The sequence below is a fragment of the Sander vitreus genome, chromosome 4 (assembly GCF_031162955.1).
Source record: "Sander vitreus isolate 19-12246 chromosome 4, sanVit1, whole genome shotgun sequence".
In the NCBI taxonomy this organism is placed as follows: Eukaryota; Metazoa; Chordata; class Actinopteri; order Perciformes; family Percidae; genus Sander; species Sander vitreus.
In genome coordinates this window covers 14387277-14406261 of record NC_135858.1, presented here as the reverse complement: position 1 = coordinate 14406261, position 18985 = coordinate 14387277, and the positions used below count along the sequence as shown (strand labels likewise).

At 40.2% G+C, this 18985-nt stretch overlaps 3 protein-coding genes across 3 annotated transcripts; 2 read left to right on the top strand and 1 right to left on the bottom strand.

The window, feature by feature from the left end:
• Positions 1-111: 111 nt before the first annotated feature.
• bysl (bystin-like) lies at positions 112-5403 on the bottom strand. The gene is made up of 7 exons (XM_078248515.1): positions 5015-5403; positions 4422-4578; positions 4155-4293; positions 3914-4047; positions 3669-3829; positions 919-1021; positions 112-746 (listed from the first exon to the last, which is right to left on the bottom strand). The coding sequence occupies exons 1-7, from the start codon at positions 5277-5279 to the stop codon at positions 392-394; spliced, it is 1314 nt and encodes a 437-aa protein (XP_078104641.1). The 5' UTR covers positions 5280-5403; the 3' UTR covers positions 112-391.
• Positions 5404-5486: 83 nt separating this feature from the next.
• med20 (mediator complex subunit 20) lies at positions 5487-8071 on the top strand. The gene is made up of 4 exons (XM_078248517.1): positions 5487-5670; positions 5980-6125; positions 7195-7448; positions 7534-8071. Exons 1-4 carry the CDS (start codon positions 5591-5593, stop codon positions 7753-7755), a joined length of 702 nt encoding a protein of 233 aa, XP_078104643.1. The 5' UTR covers positions 5487-5590; the 3' UTR covers positions 7756-8071.
• A 697-nt stretch (positions 8072-8768) lies between these two features.
• usp49 (ubiquitin specific peptidase 49) lies at positions 8769-16557 on the top strand. The gene is made up of 7 exons (XM_078248514.1): positions 8769-9046; positions 10895-11008; positions 11133-12604; positions 12987-13194; positions 14325-14433; positions 14627-14832; positions 14919-16557. Exons 3-7 carry the CDS (start codon positions 11198-11200, stop codon positions 15020-15022), a joined length of 2034 nt encoding a protein of 677 aa, XP_078104640.1. The 5' UTR covers positions 8769-9046; positions 10895-11008; positions 11133-11197; the 3' UTR covers positions 15023-16557.
• Positions 16558-18985: the final 2428 nt, after the last annotated feature.

Here is an 18985-nt window from a genome sequence, read left to right as displayed (position 1 = left end):
TAATGAGTATGTTTGCGGATACAATTTAACACAGAAACTCAACACAAAAAAAACAAAATTGACAGGTCAGAGACGGCTAAATATGTTCCAAAAAATATTTAGACAGCTAAAAACAGTATCCAATTTTATTTCCTGTTTGAAGATACTAAGGCAGGCAAAGTAAATATCAAATTCCTGATATGAAATAACATCTACATCACTACTGATGTGCATTTTTAAATGTGCAAACTCATCCAAGCAGGGAACAGAATTGTGGCTCCTAAGATACTGTAATGAGACAGTCATTTTTAATCTGTCCTTAATGAAGTTAGATTTAACACAATTTTCTTCATGCTGAAGAAACCATTAATCATTTGCATCCGAGGAGGAAGCGCCAGACCAGACTGAATCCTCAGTCCATTTCAACTGTAACAGGGAGCCCAATTTCAAGATCCCTGGACTCTGAGTTTTGCAGTTCTCTGCGAATCTCTGCAGAGATCTGAGGGTGTGTTTGTATCTTGAGCAGCTCCAGCAGTGCTGTCTTCTGTTCGGAGGCCAGGTCAGCCTTGTAGCGCTGAGCCATGGTGAGTAAACTCTGATGCCACAGCACAGGAAGCACACGTTTTTCATTGCGGAAGGACAGGAAGTGGGCCACCAAGGCATCTAGAACACGGAAAGGCAGGGCGTATTTCTTGTCAAGCAAGAGGCGCAGAAAAATGCTGTTGGCACCGTTGTACTCCATCTCTGCCAACTTCAGCATTGCAGCGCTGAAAGACAAGAACAATTTTGATTGTTATACAACCTTCCATGTTAAACAACCTTGACCTCACTTATCTTGCCAACATCACACAATAAAAAGTACACCTTTGTGAATCCTACATCTGACGATAAGATGCCAACATGTGTCTGCAGGTGTGTGTCAGTGAAAGGAAACATTACCTAGAATGGAGCACAGGGATTGAGCACTTTGTGAGTATGCTTCCGATGATGATGGCTTCCCTCAGAGTACATGTACCAGATTCACACAGAGGAATCAGTATACCTGTGTGACAAAAGAGGCACAAAATATTGAAAGATTACTCCAGCACTTCCATAAGGAGGGAAACCTGCAAGAGACAGATGCAGACGAGGCCGTGATAAACCTAACTTAAAGCTACAAAAACAATGGATCCCACACTTCCAATAATACAAGTCAAAAGCATCTTCAGTTATGCCGTCTTCACATCATATGGGATGGGATGTATGGGAGAGATGGAAATGATTCCCATGTTTACAACTTGGGAACAGTGACGTCATCGGATAACAACATATTGTGGCCGTGTGAGAGTTAAAAATACTGTGCATTGACAATATAACACTTTGGCTGGGTTGCACCAACAAGGATTCATTTTTAAATCCGATTATGAAACGGGTAGCTCAAACCAAGCAATCTGATTGGTTCATAGCCGTGATATATTAACCATATACAATGGCAATGACATATAATTCCTTTGCACAACAAGTATCACTCAGCGTCTGAGGAAATAAAAAATGTTAGACTAACAAACTGATAGCTGGTGCCACGGAGGGAAGCCGTTGATCTGCACACTAACGGTCATAACACAGAGCTGGTTAAAAATCGGCAAAGTATCCCCTTAGGTATACGCTATATTTAGAATATGTTCAACGCTTCAGCCAGCCCTTTCCGATGTTGAACTAAAGCTGTTAGCTATGCTCGCTTCAAAGCCACCAGACTCCTTTTACAAAAACTGTAATTGTCCCTTGCAGAAAACTAAAGTTGCTGTTCTACCGCTGTCTCGATCAGTTACTTTATTTGTATTATTGTGTGCCTTTCTTTAGCGTTAAGCAAAATGAATAGTCTGTGCTAGCTGCCAGTTTAGGCTAACGTTGCCATAGCAAACGCCTTGGTATGTGCAGGCAGCCAGCAGAGGGCCTATGTTATTGTAAACAACGCGTCAGTCCAAACGCCTTTATCCATTAAATATGGGTTTAATCACCTTATTGACAGACTTTGACCAATGTGAAGGCATCCATGTTTGTTTTATTTTCAGGTACTTCTGTAATTCTATGCACCAAGTAAGATATATTGCAGCGTTCACAGATATACTATGACAGACTGCTCCTTTAATACAAACCTTTACAGGTACTTTAATTCACATATCAACAGCTGTTTTGCTTACAATAAGCTATTCTGATTCAAAAGCACACAGTCAAGACTGTGTCACTAGTGGTCATTAATTCTCTCATTTACACTGTGTGGTATACAGTTTAGTGTATTTGTGAGCAACACTGCCACTTAGTGGTAGTGTCTCATACTGGTGGTTTTGTTAATATGGGTCACGTGATGTTTGGGGGTAAATAGTCACATGAAACTGGGACAGTTTGTGAACACACAGGACCGACAGGATTACAAAAACAAAACAATCATTGACCGAAGAAATTCTAGACATATGAAAGATGATTTGACCCAATTAATATTTGAGTGTGTTAATTACTAAGCTTCCAGAACCAATGGTGTTATTCACCCCGTGGACACCAACTAATCCTCCAACAGTGTCCTCAGAATAAAATTTCTAAATTTAGTGCTGAAATTAGAAACGGGACATGTACCAGAAAGCTTTTCTTCTTTGCAACAAGCTGTCAAATCCTCTTTCACTCACTTTACCCTCTTTTTATTTCCAAGGGTCACACATGACCAGAGCTTAGTGCAGCAATCACTGGGCATTTCATGAGACAGTAACTAGTAATGATGGCTACGGTTTACGCAAAACATATCAGAACTAATTTACTTTAACACTATTTTGATTTTACTCTCAGCTTGCCCTCTACTACATCATTAATGTATTTAACATCCAAATGTAGACTTTTGATAACAGATAGAAGAGTAGCACTAATGAATTCAGTCCTTAACAATTTAATACAAATGTTAAACAGAGTAAATTGTGAATTGTCAACACACTTTGTAGCTTTCAGGCACCTTCACATCGCTGTTCTATCTGGTAATAATAATCAAAAATTGCGCCCCGACTGGGAGATGCTAAAAATAGGTTACGTAACAGAGAATCAGGGTCAGAGAAATGCATTAGCATAACACTAGCATATCCTGTAAACCTTACTGTAAACTAAGATACTTTTCAGTCAGCAGTGATGTTAAGTGTGGTTAACTTACCTTTTAATAAAACGAGAAAATAATATCAATTAGGGCTGCAACTAACGATTTTAGTCACTATCGATTAATCTGCTGATTACTTTCTTGATTCGTTGATTTATCGTTTGGTCTAGAAAACATCAGGAAACTGAAAAATGTCCATAACAATATCTTAGAGCCCATGGTGGTCGTCAAGTGTTACCCAGTTCAAAACCTAATGATATTCAGCTTATTGTAATGTAGGACAAGTAAAAATAAATGATCATGTTTAAGAAGCTGGAGCCAAAACATTTGGGGCTAGTTCAAAAATAGTTGTCGATAATTTTGGCATTTCTGCTTTATTTTTTAAATGAGAGAGAAAGACACAACAGGCAGGGTAGAAAGAGGGGATGAGATGCAGCAAAGGGCCCTGGGCTGGACTCAAACCCGGGCCGCTGCAGTAAGGACTCAGCTTTAATGGTACGTGCTTTACCTGGTGAGCTACCAGGGTGCCAGTTGTCTTCTCACTCTTAAAAAAGAAATATCCATAAAATGGTCTCACCTTTAAACCATGCTCCTGGTTTGAACAAGGCCTTCTTCAGAGCACTGTAGAGATGAAAGTTAAGTCGCTTGTACTCTGCAATATCATCCCGTACTCGGGGCAGCAGCACCAAGTTGTAAAACCTCTGGGCCATTCGCTCTTTCAGATTGGACGAGAAGATTCTATAACAAAAGCATGACAAATAAAATCATTGTACCATGTTAAAATATCTGCAGTACATACAGTACATAACTCTGGCGACTCACCTTGTTGCTTGGTACATGGCAGCTGCTGTCCAGGTCTCAGGCTCAGTCAAATAAAGAATCTGCTCCCAGTTTGAAAGTGCTGGGACTATTTTAAAAGCCTTTGGCAATTTACCGCTGCGATATTTTGACAGAACCTGAAGCAATAGAACAGAAATGACATATCATTTAACTGCTTACTAGGAGATCTTCACATTTACAATCAGGACACTTGCCTCACTTTAATACAACTGACGTAACTCACCTTATTGACGCCTTTGTACACTTCTGTTACCCTCGGGTCAAGTTGGGGCATTGGACGCCCTGACACCTCTGACATCACTGTCCCTACCTCAGTCTGCTTCTCTGTAATCTTCTCCATGATAATATCAGCTAAGGTCCGTCTACAAAGAACACAAAGAGAAAACACAGCTAAGCACTTAAAGTAGAAATTTAGCTCATGGTGTGTGCCATTTGACTTAAATCTCTACAGCTTGTTTCAAGATAAAGCCAGCATTATGTTGCATCTTGCCTCATCGGAGGGTTTTTATTCATGAACATTTCCATGGCCTTCTCGTCGTCCGGGTCCACAACGACTTCCGTGTCACACACAACATCGCCATCATCAGCACCTGCTTGTCCCAGCGCTGGCCACTCCTCATCGGAGTCTGCATCCTGAGTGTCAGGCCCTAAGATGTGATAATAAGACAAATATGGTTAATAAGATCTCGTAATGTACTTCATATTTAAGTGATGCTCCTTGATTAAGTCAATCATCTGAAGGAGCTTTACACTATCAAAAATATTCAACATGTACACTACAAATGATTTGTGTGATGTGTCAAGGTTTTTCCTTTGATCAAAAATCACTGATTTATATATTTTTCCTTCACATAGTATTTTTTTTAGTATGTAACGTTAAAATATAATTAATGCTGAACATTTAAACAACATATAACTCACAAGAGTGTGAACTTTGCCATTAACTACATTCTCAATAAGTGGGCCTTATATGGACACTTACAGACTAGTCTAGTCCGGTCACACCAGACTCCATTCAAATACCCGTCAATTGAATGCATTTCATGTAAAACATTAAAAGAGAGGACAGAACTCCAACATTACCGAGAACAGTGACTGGTGTTTTCTTCTTTTCTGGTGCCAGTCCATATTCGGTCTGAAGCTCCTCTTGCTGAATTCGTGCCTGATGTAAGATCTTCCGCGACAGACGCTCGTCTACGTACTTGTCTTCGTTTTCTGCCCGGCTGTCTCTACTCTTCATCCGGCCTCGGGCTCGCACCGTGTCCGCCTGCATGATCTGGTCAGCCAGCGCCACCGCTCCTCCGCTCGTCTCTCCTCCTCCGCCTTTGGATCGCTTCACTTTCGGCATCGCTGTAGTTTGACAGAAGTTACTACAATATTGGCGTTTTTGTCGTTGGTGTGTGCTACCTAAAGTCGAGAATTAATAAGTACTGTAAACAGTCACTTGTTCAACACGTGCGGATGTCCATTACATTGGGGAAGTGACGTAATGTACGTCACGTAACATCGAAACGTCTTTAACCTAGCAAGAATGCAGTCATCTTAGCTGTTTTTGTTGGCACTGTTTATTGTCGACGTTATATGAATATCAAGCATAGTGAACTGTCAGGAATGCTTATTGGCTGTAAAATCTTAAATACTCTTATTTAACTTTACCGGATGGATAACTTTTCACCCGGAAGTATTCAACCGAAAGCCGAGAAAACATTTGGAGGCAAAACATCAATGGGGGTCACTTGGTGAGATGACAACTTTATGGTTTTAGCTATATGAAAAATGTTAACGATGTTTGAAATACTATGTCCTTAATTCACATATATATATTACATATTCAGTTTCCCGCCTCAACCATCGCACATACCTTTTGTCACTTGGCAGCGCTGCATCGCTCACTTTCATTCACACCGATCTGCAAAACAGGGAGCAGTTCTTGTTTAGTTCTTACATGAACATAACTAAAAAGCAGGTGTTACTTGACTACTCAGTCCTTCCTTACAGATTACGCTGGTGTTTTATAACATGATGTGGTGCTTCTTTTCCCCCTGCAGTGTGTGCCAGGTGCCTGTGGCAGAGGGGAAGAGTGTGCAGCAGACAGTGGATACCTTGCACAAGAAACTGGAGCAGCTGGGTGCTGTGAAGCAGGGCAGCTTCTGGGTAGACTGTGAGACATACCATCCAACAGGAAATGTCAGCGGTAATATTTAATTCTATACTTTTTCTTTGAGTATCAGATTTAACCTAATTGATCAGCTAGATTGTCTAAGAACATTAGAAGACAGTACATCTTGATATGACTGTAGCATTACTCTCCCCCTCATTGTACTTAGGAGCGATAGGGAGGGAGGGATATTACTGCGATTTATTATTGCACTTCTGTGAAGTCCAAGCAGCTGAAGCCAAGAGATCTTTTAGTCCATAATATTGGTCAGTATATGAGATCAGTGGGTAGAGCAGGCGCACATATATTTTATGCCTCGATGCAGAGGTCCAGGGTTCGACTCCGACCTGTGACGATTTCCTGCATGTCTTCCCACTCTCTCTCCCCTTTCTCACCTGTCCTGTCCATTAAAGTTCCAAAGCCCAAAAAAATTAATTGTTAAAAAAAGAAAAAAAAAGAGAGAATGAATCCTACATTCCCCACAATGCCACTCAATAGCGACATTCTTTTGACCCTCCCTGCCTAATAAAGTCTCACATGTCCTCTCTTTAATGCCATCAATTTGTAACACAGGGTTTCTGTTACAAAAATGTACATCTCAAGCCCAAGGTGGGTTGGTTATTTTCTCTTTAGAAAGCCCCCTCCAGAGCAGAGGATGTTATACAAATGGTTAAAATAGATGGAGTGCTAATATCTATACCAAAATGAAATAATTATCCCTTAAATAAGGAGACCCTGCATTCAATAATAATATTTACAGCATATATGTGTGTAAGAAATAGTGAAAGAATATAGTGTTATTGTAAGAAGTTTTTTGAAACTCAACAGACTTTTAAACTGTAACAATTAATAATGTAATAGTTTGTTGTATTTTTGCATGGAAAGCCTTATCATGTAAGTAACTGCTCTAAGGTAATCAGATAAATGTAATGGCATAGAAATAAAAATAGAAATTACAACATGTACAAATTGCATTGTGATAAAGTAAAGGTGTCTCACAAAGTGAAAATATTTAGTATAGTGCCAATACATCTGATACTACTACAAACTGAATAAACTTCTTTACTTGACACCTCTGACAGCCAGTCTCTTCCGTCTGTTACAGGTCAGCCCTCCAAGCTCTTATACGTGATGCACAATTCTGAAACTCCCCTGAGCTGCATTGCTCTGTTTGAAGGCGGGCCGTGCCTGATAGCTGACACAAACTTTGACGTTCTCATGGTGAAGCTAAAAAGTCACTTCCAAAATGCCAAGGCGCACAAGGTGGAGTGTCGTGGTTCTAGATACCGCTACTGTGACTTCTTAATAAAAGTTGGTACTGTGACAATGAGCTCCAGTGCCAGAGGGATATCAGTAGAGGTATGTAGTTAAATAAATATTATTTTAAGTGGAAACATGACATTTTCCCAATGTGACGGCATTAACTCTTTGTGCGTTTCCTCAGGTGGAGTACTGCCCTTGTGTGGTTCCAGGGGACTGCTGGAATCTCACAAAGGAATTCATGCAGTCCTTTCTTGGCCCCAGCGTCCCCGAACTGCCGTCTGTCTTTGCTGCCAAGCCTGAAGGACTCTTCGCACCATCAGACTGCGTTGACACGATGACTCAATACTTGGAGTTGTTCAACAAACTTCGTAAAATGCAAATACCAGGAACTAACGTGCGTTGAGTTGTCAGCGGCAATGGAGAGACATTTTCTTTGTTTGTATTGATGTTGCTTTAATTCTGGTCCAATGGATCAGCATGTTATCCAGGCATTTGTCAGAGCCTGGGGTTTTATATTTCCGTTCCTGAAGCCCCAACATTGCATTACACTTTGATGATATTTGATGAAAGCATCTTGTATTAAAGATACTTACTGAAAGGCTAGAGTAGCTAGGACCTGTGTTTCTGACTAATTACTTCTAATGTCCTATTGCTGGGGTTGTAACTTTCTCTAGAGAGACTTTTTTTTTTGTGCTGAAAGTAAAATGACACATAATTGAGTTTTTCTATTGGGTTATCTTATTAGGAAAAAAATAAGGAAAAACCTTATTGAAGTATGAACAAGGACATCTGCATCTGTTCAGAGAACTGCAGATCTCAGGTCAATGGTATATATTCGATAGCCTTTTTTGTGGTGGAGATTTTGACTTGGAGATATAAAATACAGGTAACATGAATGAAGTCACTGTTCAGTTTAAATTGCCTAGTAATAATACTAGTAAATCGTGATCAGAATGCACAACACATAGGTGCTACTAATAACCTACCATGACATTTCAAAATGTCACATGTGAAAAAGAATGAATAAGATGTCAATCATGTTAAGTCTGTGCACAACCACATAGTCCTGAGAATTTGTCTAATTAGGCAAAATAAAAAGCACCTGTGGGGCTGATTCGGGTATTTAAAATGCTGCTTTGATTTTAATACATTAATAATAAGACTAACTTTTACATAAAGTATGTTTACAATGTCTTGCTACTTCAACCCGTTTAACACTGTGTTAACTTGTATCACAATCATTTGCAGGATGAGAGGCCCCAAGTCTACATTTTTAATCAGGTCCCTTCCTAATGACAGCCTAAACACCAGATTCAGCTAATACTAACGTTAAAAGCTACACATCCTCTAATGCATTTTTATCAGATTAGAACCAGCTGACACATAGCAAACACGGGGCGTTCGGGCTTTCGTATACATTGGGCTCAGTGGCAGTTGTCTTCTTTGCCTGGTGTGCGGTCTAGCCTCGGTTATTGTTCCATGTGGCCTCGGTGGGTGGACGGGCGGACGGACGGTCCATCCTGCTGCCTGTTGTTCAGCCATTCCGCCAATGAGAGCCCGGCTGCCGCTCTGTCCCAGTCCAATGAGAGCAGCAGGGTCTGGGATCAGCTTGAGAGTTGGGTTGTTCAATCTGTGAGGAGCAGGACAACAACCACCTCTGAGTGTACCGGATGGATGGATGGATGTTGGTGATGGTAATGTTACCCAGCTTTTCCGTTATCAGATGTAAAATGTAGTAACGAACACAGATGAGGCCCAGTGTTAATGTGCACTCCATTAACCGGCTTTCTGTGATAAAAGTCACCGGGGAGTTATTTAACGGTTAACGGCGCAGTTCGTTAGCGAGCTAAGCCGCACACTGTTAATACTTAGTCAACGTTAGCGACCAACAACAACCGTGAGGTTAACTTCGATTGTCCTCCGCAAACGCGCTAGCCGTTCAGCTAACGGTAGCTACTATGGCAAGCTAATTACATAAATGTTAGCTACTCGGTGCCAAGCGAATCATCTGTTTTTAACAAAGTACATAATTAGATAGATAGCAAAGAGCTAGACAACGCTAACCCTGTGCAGAGCTGCAGTAGCTAGCGGTTAGCGGTGTTGCTAACTTATGGCTGGCTGAGCTGCCTCAGACCCACAAAGTTGTTGGATGTTCCTGGAGAGTGGCTCTGTGACTGCTCTTTGTTCTGGTTGAACATGGTGATGGTGGGGTAGCTTAGCATGGCGTTAAGAGCCAGCCAGGCTCACCCAGACGTTAGGCTTTAAAACACGGACAGATGACGTTACAGTTGGGGTATTGTAACATTTGTGAATATCGGCGTCACATGCGTTAATATGCACTTCCAATGGCACAACACAACATAGCACGATTTGGGTAGTCAACCAACTAGAAACCAGTTGCACCGACTTGCAAGTAAATCGTGTGGGTTTTTTTTGGGTTTTTTTGGTTAAAATTGTAGTTATAAAAGTAGCGGAATGATTTACACAAAATGAAAAGCAAGAAGAATGGTGTAGCACACCGCTGGTACCGCTGAGGTAACGTTACAGAAATACATGGATTAACACAATTTAAATGGACAGCCAGCCATTCTCCTTCATGTCAATATTTCTGCCTGTAAATTTGATCGTTTAGGAGCTTTAAATATTGTCTCTATGTAAATGAGCCCCATATATTGTGTTTTAATGAGATGGGCATATTTTGAATAAACATCAGACTTAACGTTAATCATTACCAGCACACGTACAACAAATAACAACAATACATATACTGTATTTTCACCAAAACAACTATACTTTTTTTTTATTTTTATTTCAACTCCAAAGGTTGCCAGTGATCTGACTAAAGTTTATTTGTATAGCTCAATATTACATATCATGTCTCAATGGGCGTTACAGGCCCACAGCATTAATGGTGTACCACTCAGCACAAGCTCTCTGTGAAGAGAAGAAAGGTATTTTATAAAACTGTCTGTTCCAAGTCCCACATTCATCAAGTGGTTTTTACACATAGTGTTTATCCTGTTTTGCATGTCACTGAAAAATCGGATTTGTGTAGGAGTTTTGCAGTAATATTCAGTTCTCAATGTCTGGTATCGTGTTTAATAAGTCATTCAGATTATTAAATGTTTTCACATTAAATAGTAGATTTTCAAAACATGTTGGAGAAGATCATATTTGAAAACCACATTTTAATAGATGTTGCAAACCATTCTATATACACACTACTGCAAATTATCTAATATTATCCCACACTAGTGGATACCTTTTTAAAGTGTGTGCTTTTGAATACATCTTAAATGCTGGGTATCCTTGAAATGGAAAGATGTGGGTTTTTTGTTTTGTTTAGTGGTGACCAGTCCTCTCAGGAAATGCCTTATTTGTGTTTTGTGTAAATTGTTATTGATGTTCGTAGTTTTGGTGCATCTTCTCAATATTTTATTTAAAATGTGTTAGTAAAAGAGACTTTGGTCTTTTGGTGTAATAATTAGACCTGACTACTAACAACTATGCACTACTAATTTGATTCTATCCCGGTTTCTCAGAATGCTCCTGTTGGTGACGATGGACATGGGTGATTAAGATGAACGTTGCTGTTGAGTTCTCTGCAGATGTTGTGATGTATTGTCCCAAACCTGATCAAGCAAACTACTTTTACAGTAAGTAAACCTTTTCATTTTCTCATTAATGTGAATGATTCAGACTGGATATGTCCTTTTACTGGATTGTATGTCCAGATGACCTTAATCTCACTTCATTTTTTTTCTGTAAATCTTACCTCAGAATGAGGTGCTGCTTGGTTACAGGACGTGTGTCCTATCACTGAGGCCACATGTGCATCGTGAGAGATGGATCGTTGTAAGCACGTGGGACGCCTGCGTCTGGGCCACGACCATTCCATCCTCAATCCACAAAAATGGCACTGTGTGGACTGCAGCACCACCGATTCAGTGTGGGCCTGCCTCAAGTGCTCCCACGTGGCCTGTGGACGTTTCATAGAGGAGCACTCACTCAAACACTTTCAGGAGTCACACCACCCACTGGCTATGGAGGTGCGTGAGCTGGATGTGTTCTGTTTTGCCTGTGGAGACTATGTACTCAATGATAACGCAGAGGGAGACCTCAAACTCCTCAGAGGGGCACTCTCTACTGTTCGCAGCCCAGGTAGACGCTCACTACGCTCCTCGACTGGGGGAGAGTGCACGCCCTGGGTTGGGGACTGTGGGCCACAGCCCCCCATGCAGCTGGCCTCACGTCACAGGAGGAAAGCACTTCTAGGGAAGATGCTTCAAATGTGGATCTGTAAACATCAAGAGCTGCAGAATCGGCGTAAAGAGAAACTTGAGGAAGCCAGAAGACAAAAAAAAGAGGTAAAAAGGAGACTCATGGAAGAGCTTGGCAATGTCCCTCCCAGAAAGAGTGCTAGGCTTCTTACTCAGGCGCCACGTTCAACCATCGCACTCATTCCTCGCAAATTTCGCGACCCTCCAGAACGCCTACCTCCTCCTCCCAAGAAGCCTTCCCTTCTCACCCTGTCCCGTAAGGCTCCTCAGAATGGCAGAGCTGCTAAACTGAGGAGGTACTACTCCACACACACGGTAACCCGCCGGAGACTTGCTCCAGGTGTCACTGGTCTGCGCAATTTGGGGAACACATGCTACATGAACTCAATATTGCAAGTGCTAAGCCACCTGCAGAAATTCAGGGAGTGTTTTCTCACTTTGGACCTTTGTGAGACTGAGGAGCTGCTGGCCAAGACCAATCACTCCCAGGGGATGAAGGGTGTGACAGGAAGTGTAGTCAGCAGTAGTACCACAGCACTGTCAGGAAGCCCTCTTGAATGCATAGGCAAGGCAGGCAGTTGGAATTTGCCCGTGGGCAAAAAAGAAAGTGCCCCGCCTTCCCCACAGGCTTCGGAGTTGGTCCAGCCCAAGGAGTCTCGCTGCTCCACCCGCCAGCAGATGTCTCTGTGCCATGAGTTGCATACACTTTTCAGGGTCATGTGGTCAGGCCGGTGGTCTTTAGTGTCTCCATTCGCCATGCTGCACTCTGTGTGGAACCTCATCCCAGCTTTCCGTGGGTACGACCAGCAGGACGCCCAGGAGTTCTTGTGTGAGCTGCTGGACAAGGTGCAGCAGGAGCTGGACACAGAGGGGTCCAAACGCAGGATAGTTATCCCCATCACAAAGAGGAAACTATCCAAGCAAGTGCTAAAGGTTCTCAACACCATCTTTCATGGGCAGCTACTCAGCCAGGTGAGACATCAGATATGTGCCCACTTTACAGTATGAGTCATTTGAAAAGGATACACGACAACTCGTCCTTATAAATGAGATATGATTGTTTAAAAAAAAAAAAAAAAAGTCATTTGTTTTTTTCCATTTTGAATATCACTCAAAAAAGACTTTCAGGGTCCTTGATATAAAACTACAGCAGTTTGAATACCAAACAATGTGTTCAACTGACATATATTGGCTAATAACATTGATACATTAAGACTAATATTTTGTGAGATGCTTTTTAAAAACTCATTGCATTTTTAGAGATCCACTTCATTTCTAAAATTAAGACTTAATCACAACTACTTACCACTGGAGTCTTCACCTGTTTTTGTTCTCTTCTTGCTGTGTTTTTTAGGTGACGTGTCTGTCCTGTAAGCACAAGTCTAACACAGTTGAGCCGTTCTGGGATTTGTCTTTGGAGTTTCCAGAGCGATACCACAGCATAGACAAAGGCTCAGGCTCTACAGCTTACCAGCGCAGCTGCACCCTCACTGAGATGCTGTCCAAGTTTACGGAAATGGAGGCTCTCGAAGGCAGCATCTATGCCTGCAACCACTGCAACAGTTAGTACAATGCAAAGCAAAGGTTTTGAAAACCTCTTCAAAACAAAAGTGTTAATTTCTTATCTGTTAAGATTTTTACCGCTGGAGTTGGACACAACTGAATTAATTCAGGTTGCTTGCCTACTACTTAACATAATCTAATGCAGTGGTTCCCAAACGGGGGGGGGGGGCGTGCCCCCTAGGCGATGCCTAGAGTTATAACGGGGGGGCCCAGTGACACTGAATTTAAATAAATATTGCATGCCTCTGCTGCACTGCTAGTAAAGCATGGACACATTTCTCAGGACTGCCAGGTAAGCGTAAAGCAGACGATGAATCCACACCACAACTACTAAAACAAAGACAAGAAAATAAGTAGTGGTGACCAAATTTGATCTAAGGAGCCTGATTCAACTCATGTGTGACGCAGCGCAGTGTGGTCTAGTTGACTCTGCCTTTGCGGAGAAACAGCTGATTGCGGCGCATTGTGTGTTCTGTCTGTCCGTCTGTCTCTGCTCCGTTTCAATACAAAGGGATGGCTTGAAAATATTTTTATCTAAAATAAAAAAAAAATAAAAAACACTTATCTACATCATGTAGCATAGATTTTAAAACCTGATTAATTAAAAAAAATGGCTAACAAATGGCTTTGTTGCTGTGTTCCACATACTTGTACAAATAACATTGCATCACAAAAGGAAATTTGACTTTGAATGCAGAGGACATTAGTGGCCAGAGAAATGTAATTTTAATGACATGAGTTACAACTTTAAAAACTGACTTGACTGAATAAATGTACAAAATAGTTTTGAGTTCAGAGTTAAAAATAATTCAGTTTTGACTGAGATGCAGCGCCTCCAGCAGTGGGCCAACACACACACTTAGTGACCGAGCAGAGAGCGAGGACACTGACTTGTTGGAGGAGTGAGGCGCGTTAGCTCACTGTTGACAGCCTTGGAGGAAGCTGTGACTTGAAAACAAGGCCGCCAGCCTTTTATGAAAGCTACACAAATGTTTATCTGTTCGCAAAGCCTGATATACTGCATGGAAGTGTGTTCCCTCTGCGCTAAAATAAAGCCGCATATCAATGATATGCATTTTGAATTGATTTGCAGAAGAACTTACCATCTCGTTGTTTCATGCTTTGTCAGAAAGAAGACGGAAATCATCCCACAAACCCTTAGTTCTGTCAGAGGCACGTAAGCAGCTTCTGATCTACCGTTTACCTCAGGTTCTACGGCTGCACCTCAAACGCTTCAGGCAAGTTTCTCTACAGGCTGTTTTTCGCATAATGTTTACTGCTAAATCACTTTAAACCTGTTTGAGAAACCCAGATTTGTTTTATTGTTTGTTTTTTGTAGCTAAAATGAAAGCGCTTAAGTACAGGAGCAGTGTATGTTTATCACGGTGCTTGTGAGTCCTTGTGAGCTAACTGGTCCCTGTTGTATGGCAGATGGTCAGGGCGGAACCATAGGGAGAAAATCGGCGTCCATGTGGCCTTTGACCAGGTTCTGAACATCAAACCATACTGCTGCACAGGCTCAGGTCACTCTGTCCACAGAGGAGGCTACACCTACGATCTGTCTGCTGTTGTTATGCATCATGGTAAAGGCTTTGGCTCAGGGCACTACACCGCATACTGCTACAATACAGAAGGAGGTGAGGAAGAGACCGGACTTGATTCAGATCAACCTACGAAGTCCCGTTGCTCTGCTGTTAACCTGTTTTTGTCTTTGTATCTTCAGGTTTCTGGGTCCACTGTAATGACTCTGAGATGAAGGTTTGCAGTGTGGAGGAAGTGTGCAACACTCAGGCCTATATTCTCTTCTATACCCAGAGGTCTGCCTAGGTACCTCTCGCTGTGATGTCGATCTGTACATGGCAACTAAAGGCTGCATTTATGAAAACGTTCTGATATTTTTCCCAGATGTCATTAAACGATCATTTTGAAATGATTTACTAAAAAAAAAGATAGCAAGGGGGCAGTAGGACAGCCACAATCATAAGTCAAATTGAAAATTTTAGGAGCATAATCCTGATGAGAAAGCTTATGATAATTGTATACATGCTATAGTTTTGGCAAGGTAAATTGAAGAAAAAGAATTGGAATTTAAATGTTTTAATAGGTGGCTTTGGATTGTGTTTTAAATGTAATGTGGATGTAAATTTAAAAAAAAAAACAGAAATAAATCAAAAACCTTTTCATAAATGAGGCCACAGGTTTCTCGGCCTGTGGGACCAGCATACCGGTTAACGGCCCGAAGACTGTGGGAGCAGGTCCGACTCTGTCCTGCTGAACACCAAGTTGTGTGTCCGTGTTTTTTTTTTTTTTTTTTTTTAAAACAATCAGGCTCGTGTCTGAGTCTGGAACCAACCAGGTGCTCTCCTGTAACAGCATTTCACATTCAAAGGCAACATGGATTCTGGATTTTAGAGCATTTTAATCACAATAATGTTGTTAATGTGCCTTTATATATATAACCATACATTTAATAGTCAATGCACTAAATGTTATAAGGGGTACTACTTTCAACATTATTGTGTTGTTCCACTTGAATTAAATTAATCTGGTGAATAAAGTCCAGAGGCTGTGTCTGCCGTCTGTTCAGCTTTTTTAATTATCGTGAAATGTCAGTTATGAAAACTTTTAATACTCCTCCCTGTGTCGTTTGTACTTCATGTCCTCTCCTCAATTGTACTGCTGTGACTGGATACTGTGTCTCAGGCTTGAGGCCTTTACCCTTTTGCTCTCAGTGAACAGGAATAGTTTATGTTTTAGTTTATTTTGTAGTCATTCTATGTTTCACTTCCATAAAAAGAAGCAACAAGTTTGAGTTTCAGACACTTGATTGATGATGAGTGACGGAAAGCTGCACTTTTGAGGAGGGGCTAATGTTGGTCCTATCTTTGTGATTGTTCATCTTTTTTGCTCCTGTATCTTGTTTAAATGGCAGCTCCCCCTGTTGCGTAACATTGCCCGGGTCGGCAGGAAATGGGGAAAAAAAACGAGTTAAAGGGCAGACTGCGATACAGAAGAATGTGTTGGGGTACCCATTTTGAGTTGAGCACCTGAAAGCAATATATTGTACATCTTGCATCTTGACAGGACATTAAGATAAAATCAGGAATTCTTCTGCTTGTTATACAATGTATTTTTTTTCTACTCTGCTGTTTCTATCAAGGTCTTTAGAATTTGCTAGGTAATCAAGAAAAAAAACGTGTTTGATACGAGTCAAACGAACTCTATGTAAAAGTCGGAACAATCTAATGACAATGAATGTCTTACTTTTTAGTGGTCAGGTGTGGCCATGCCACCAGCTCTGATCCCCTTGAGTTCTGTCTTGTACTGTAAGAATACCTGTCATAAATGTAATGGTCACATGGGTTTTGCCTGATGGTAATTATTAAAAACACAAAACAAATGTGAAACGTTTCTTGGGTCGTCATAGTGCCTGCAACATCTACAGTATGTTAACAGCATTATAGGAGGGTACTTAACAAAGCGATGCAGTAAAGTAGAACTGAAATAATCCACAGAAGGATCTGATACACATTAGATATATTAGACACACATCAGATCTGAAATATCCTATACATTCTGTTTCTCTAATGCTTTCTTAAAGATTTGTAACCTAGAATAAATGTAAATGCATCTGATGTGCATCTGATGAAAAGGTCCCCTATCCTATTTATTTCACTCCATTTTACCCATCAAATTTTTTTCACTCAATTCAATTTTTCACTAACAAAAATGTAACATAAAACACAATGTTTTGTTTGTAATATTTTATTTATTCTGTTGGTGAACTATGAGACTGCTTCTGTTTTTAAAGCTGGACTATCACTTTTGATAGAAGACCTAACACTTTGTTCCTCTTACAAATGTAACATTGCCTTAATTAGCTATAAAATGCACCCTTGCTCATTTGAATCCACACAGAGGATTCGCTGCTAACAGCCTCACTTGGTCTGATATGATCAGCAGGTTATGGTGGCTAATGTTAGATCATTTTAGCAAAGGTAAATATCCTTAGCGTCTGATTACTGACTTAATGACTTCTCTGCTACTGTTCCGATAGCTAAGCATTTTAGCTAAATGCTAATTAGAAGTTTAGCATTTAGCTTACCTACATAAATAATTACTTGTTTCTATTTCAAAGAGCACTTCCTTAACTGATGTAATTACTTACATAACATAGTAGTTACTGTATTCATTATCAGTTATTTATTTTAAGTGAATACGCTAAGAATTTCAACTTTTAAACTATTATTATTTAAGTCCCACTGTCTAATAATAGATTCTTTATTAAGGGGTTTATAAGTTGAGACATTAATAAAAAACAATTTTGGGTTGCCATGTTGTGAAAAATCCCTTTGGCTGGCGTTTATCCTTTCTATTAGGTAATAATACAGTTATAGATGTTGCTAATCCTTTAATAAATGCTTAATACGTTTATTAAATGTTTTTTGGTCATCACTTTTTCAAAAAGTAAGTTGCCATACGTCAAAGGGATTTTTCACAAACTTTTATTAAAGGCTCAAAATGGATTTATATAGCTTTAGAAAATATTTTGTCAACTATGTGGCAGTAGCTCAGTCAGTAGGGAGTTGGGTTTGGATCCGGAGGGTTACTGGTTGAAGTCCCCATACGGACCAAAGTATGGTGGTGGACTGGTAGCTGGAGAGGTGCCAGTTCACACTCTTGAACAAGGCACCGAACCCCCAACTATACATTATTATTATTATTATTGTTATTAATACTAGAACCCTTGGTTACAAAAGATGCCTAATTAGAAGGTGGTACCATTTTATATATATATATATATATATATATATATATATATATATATATATATATATATATCTTAAGTGATGGAAGATTTCTAAGAACATTTCAGTCAAAAAGTTCTGTCTCTGCAAAAGGATGATAAGGATATAGTCAAGGTCAGCCTAATATATGAAATCATTTATTTCTTACATTGGTTATTAAAACAGCAATAATTATTTTTTGCAAACTGGATATAAACTTTAATACAAGTTGACATGCCAGTTAATTTGACACTGTGGATTAGTAGCAGTCCTTATAATAGTGGTTATGAAATAGCATTTAAGAACAGAACAGATTTTACATAGTTGAAATATTAAGGTGAATTTGTTGCAGATATCAGCTTTAAAAAAAACCAGTTCATTCGAGTTCAAGAAAAAGACAAAAAGAGAGAAATGCGTCTAAAAGCCCCACCAGAACAGGATGTGAAACAAACCAGGAGTGACACTGAGTTGAGATACAACATATCTACACTGTATTTCTGACAACAAAACGGCAGTTATAGAAGATTCATTTGGTCATTAATGAAATGTTAACTCATGCCAGCTAGTGCACATATAAACACATGCATGGGCACATAACATTCATGAAAAAAACCTTTTTCCTCTCAATATACTATAGCTTCAACATGAAGGTTACAGCGAACATTTTAAAGTCATTATTAAGTTTCTCTAGTCTTTGTAATTCATGTATCATAAATCATTAGAAAAAGATGATCCAAAGATTTCTTGGAAGAAACTCAGTTTTTGGTGACAGCAATGCAATCGATGATTGGTCATCAACACCAACAGATTTGATGAGATGATGTCTTTTCTTGCTTGGCAGGCAGAGACTTTCTGTTCTTTTTCACTGTAAACACCCACCAACACTCTCTGCAGGCCAGATCTGGTCACACTCCTTGTCTAAAAGTGCCATGTTTTGTCCTCAGATGCTCCACCTTCACACTCAAAGTGGCCCTCATTTTATTTCAGCCTCTGAATCCTTCAG

Coding starts and splice junctions, on each gene's coding strand:
- bysl (XM_078248515.1), bottom strand. CDS start 5,279: ATGCCGAAAGTGAAGCGATCCAAAGGCGGAGGAGGAGAGACGAGCGGA. Junction 1,022..3,668: donor ACCAGGAGCATGGTTTAAAG/GTGAGACCATTT, acceptor TTTGTCACACAG/GTATACTGATTCCTCTGTGT. Junction 747..918: donor ATCCCTGTGCTCCATTCTAG/GTAATGTTTCCT, acceptor CTTGTCTTTCAG/CGCTGCAATGCTGAAGTTGG.
- med20 (XM_078248517.1), top strand. CDS start 5,591: ATGGATAACTTTTCACCCGGAAGTATTCAACCGAAAGCCGAGAAAACA. Junction 5,671..5,979: donor ACATCAATGGGGGTCACTTG/GTGAGATGACAA, acceptor TTCCCCCTGCAG/TGTGTGCCAGGTGCCTGTGG. Junction 6,126..7,194: donor TCCAACAGGAAATGTCAGCG/GTAATATTTAAT, acceptor CGTCTGTTACAG/GTCAGCCCTCCAAGCTCTTA.
- usp49 (XM_078248514.1), top strand. CDS start 11,198: ATGGATCGTTGTAAGCACGTGGGACGCCTGCGTCTGGGCCACGACCAT. Junction 13,195..14,324: donor TGCCTGCAACCACTGCAACA/GTTAGTACAATG, acceptor ATGCTTTGTCAG/AAAGAAGACGGAAATCATCC. Junction 14,833..14,918: donor CTGCTACAATACAGAAGGAG/GTGAGGAAGAGA, acceptor TTGTATCTTCAG/GTTTCTGGGTCCACTGTAAT.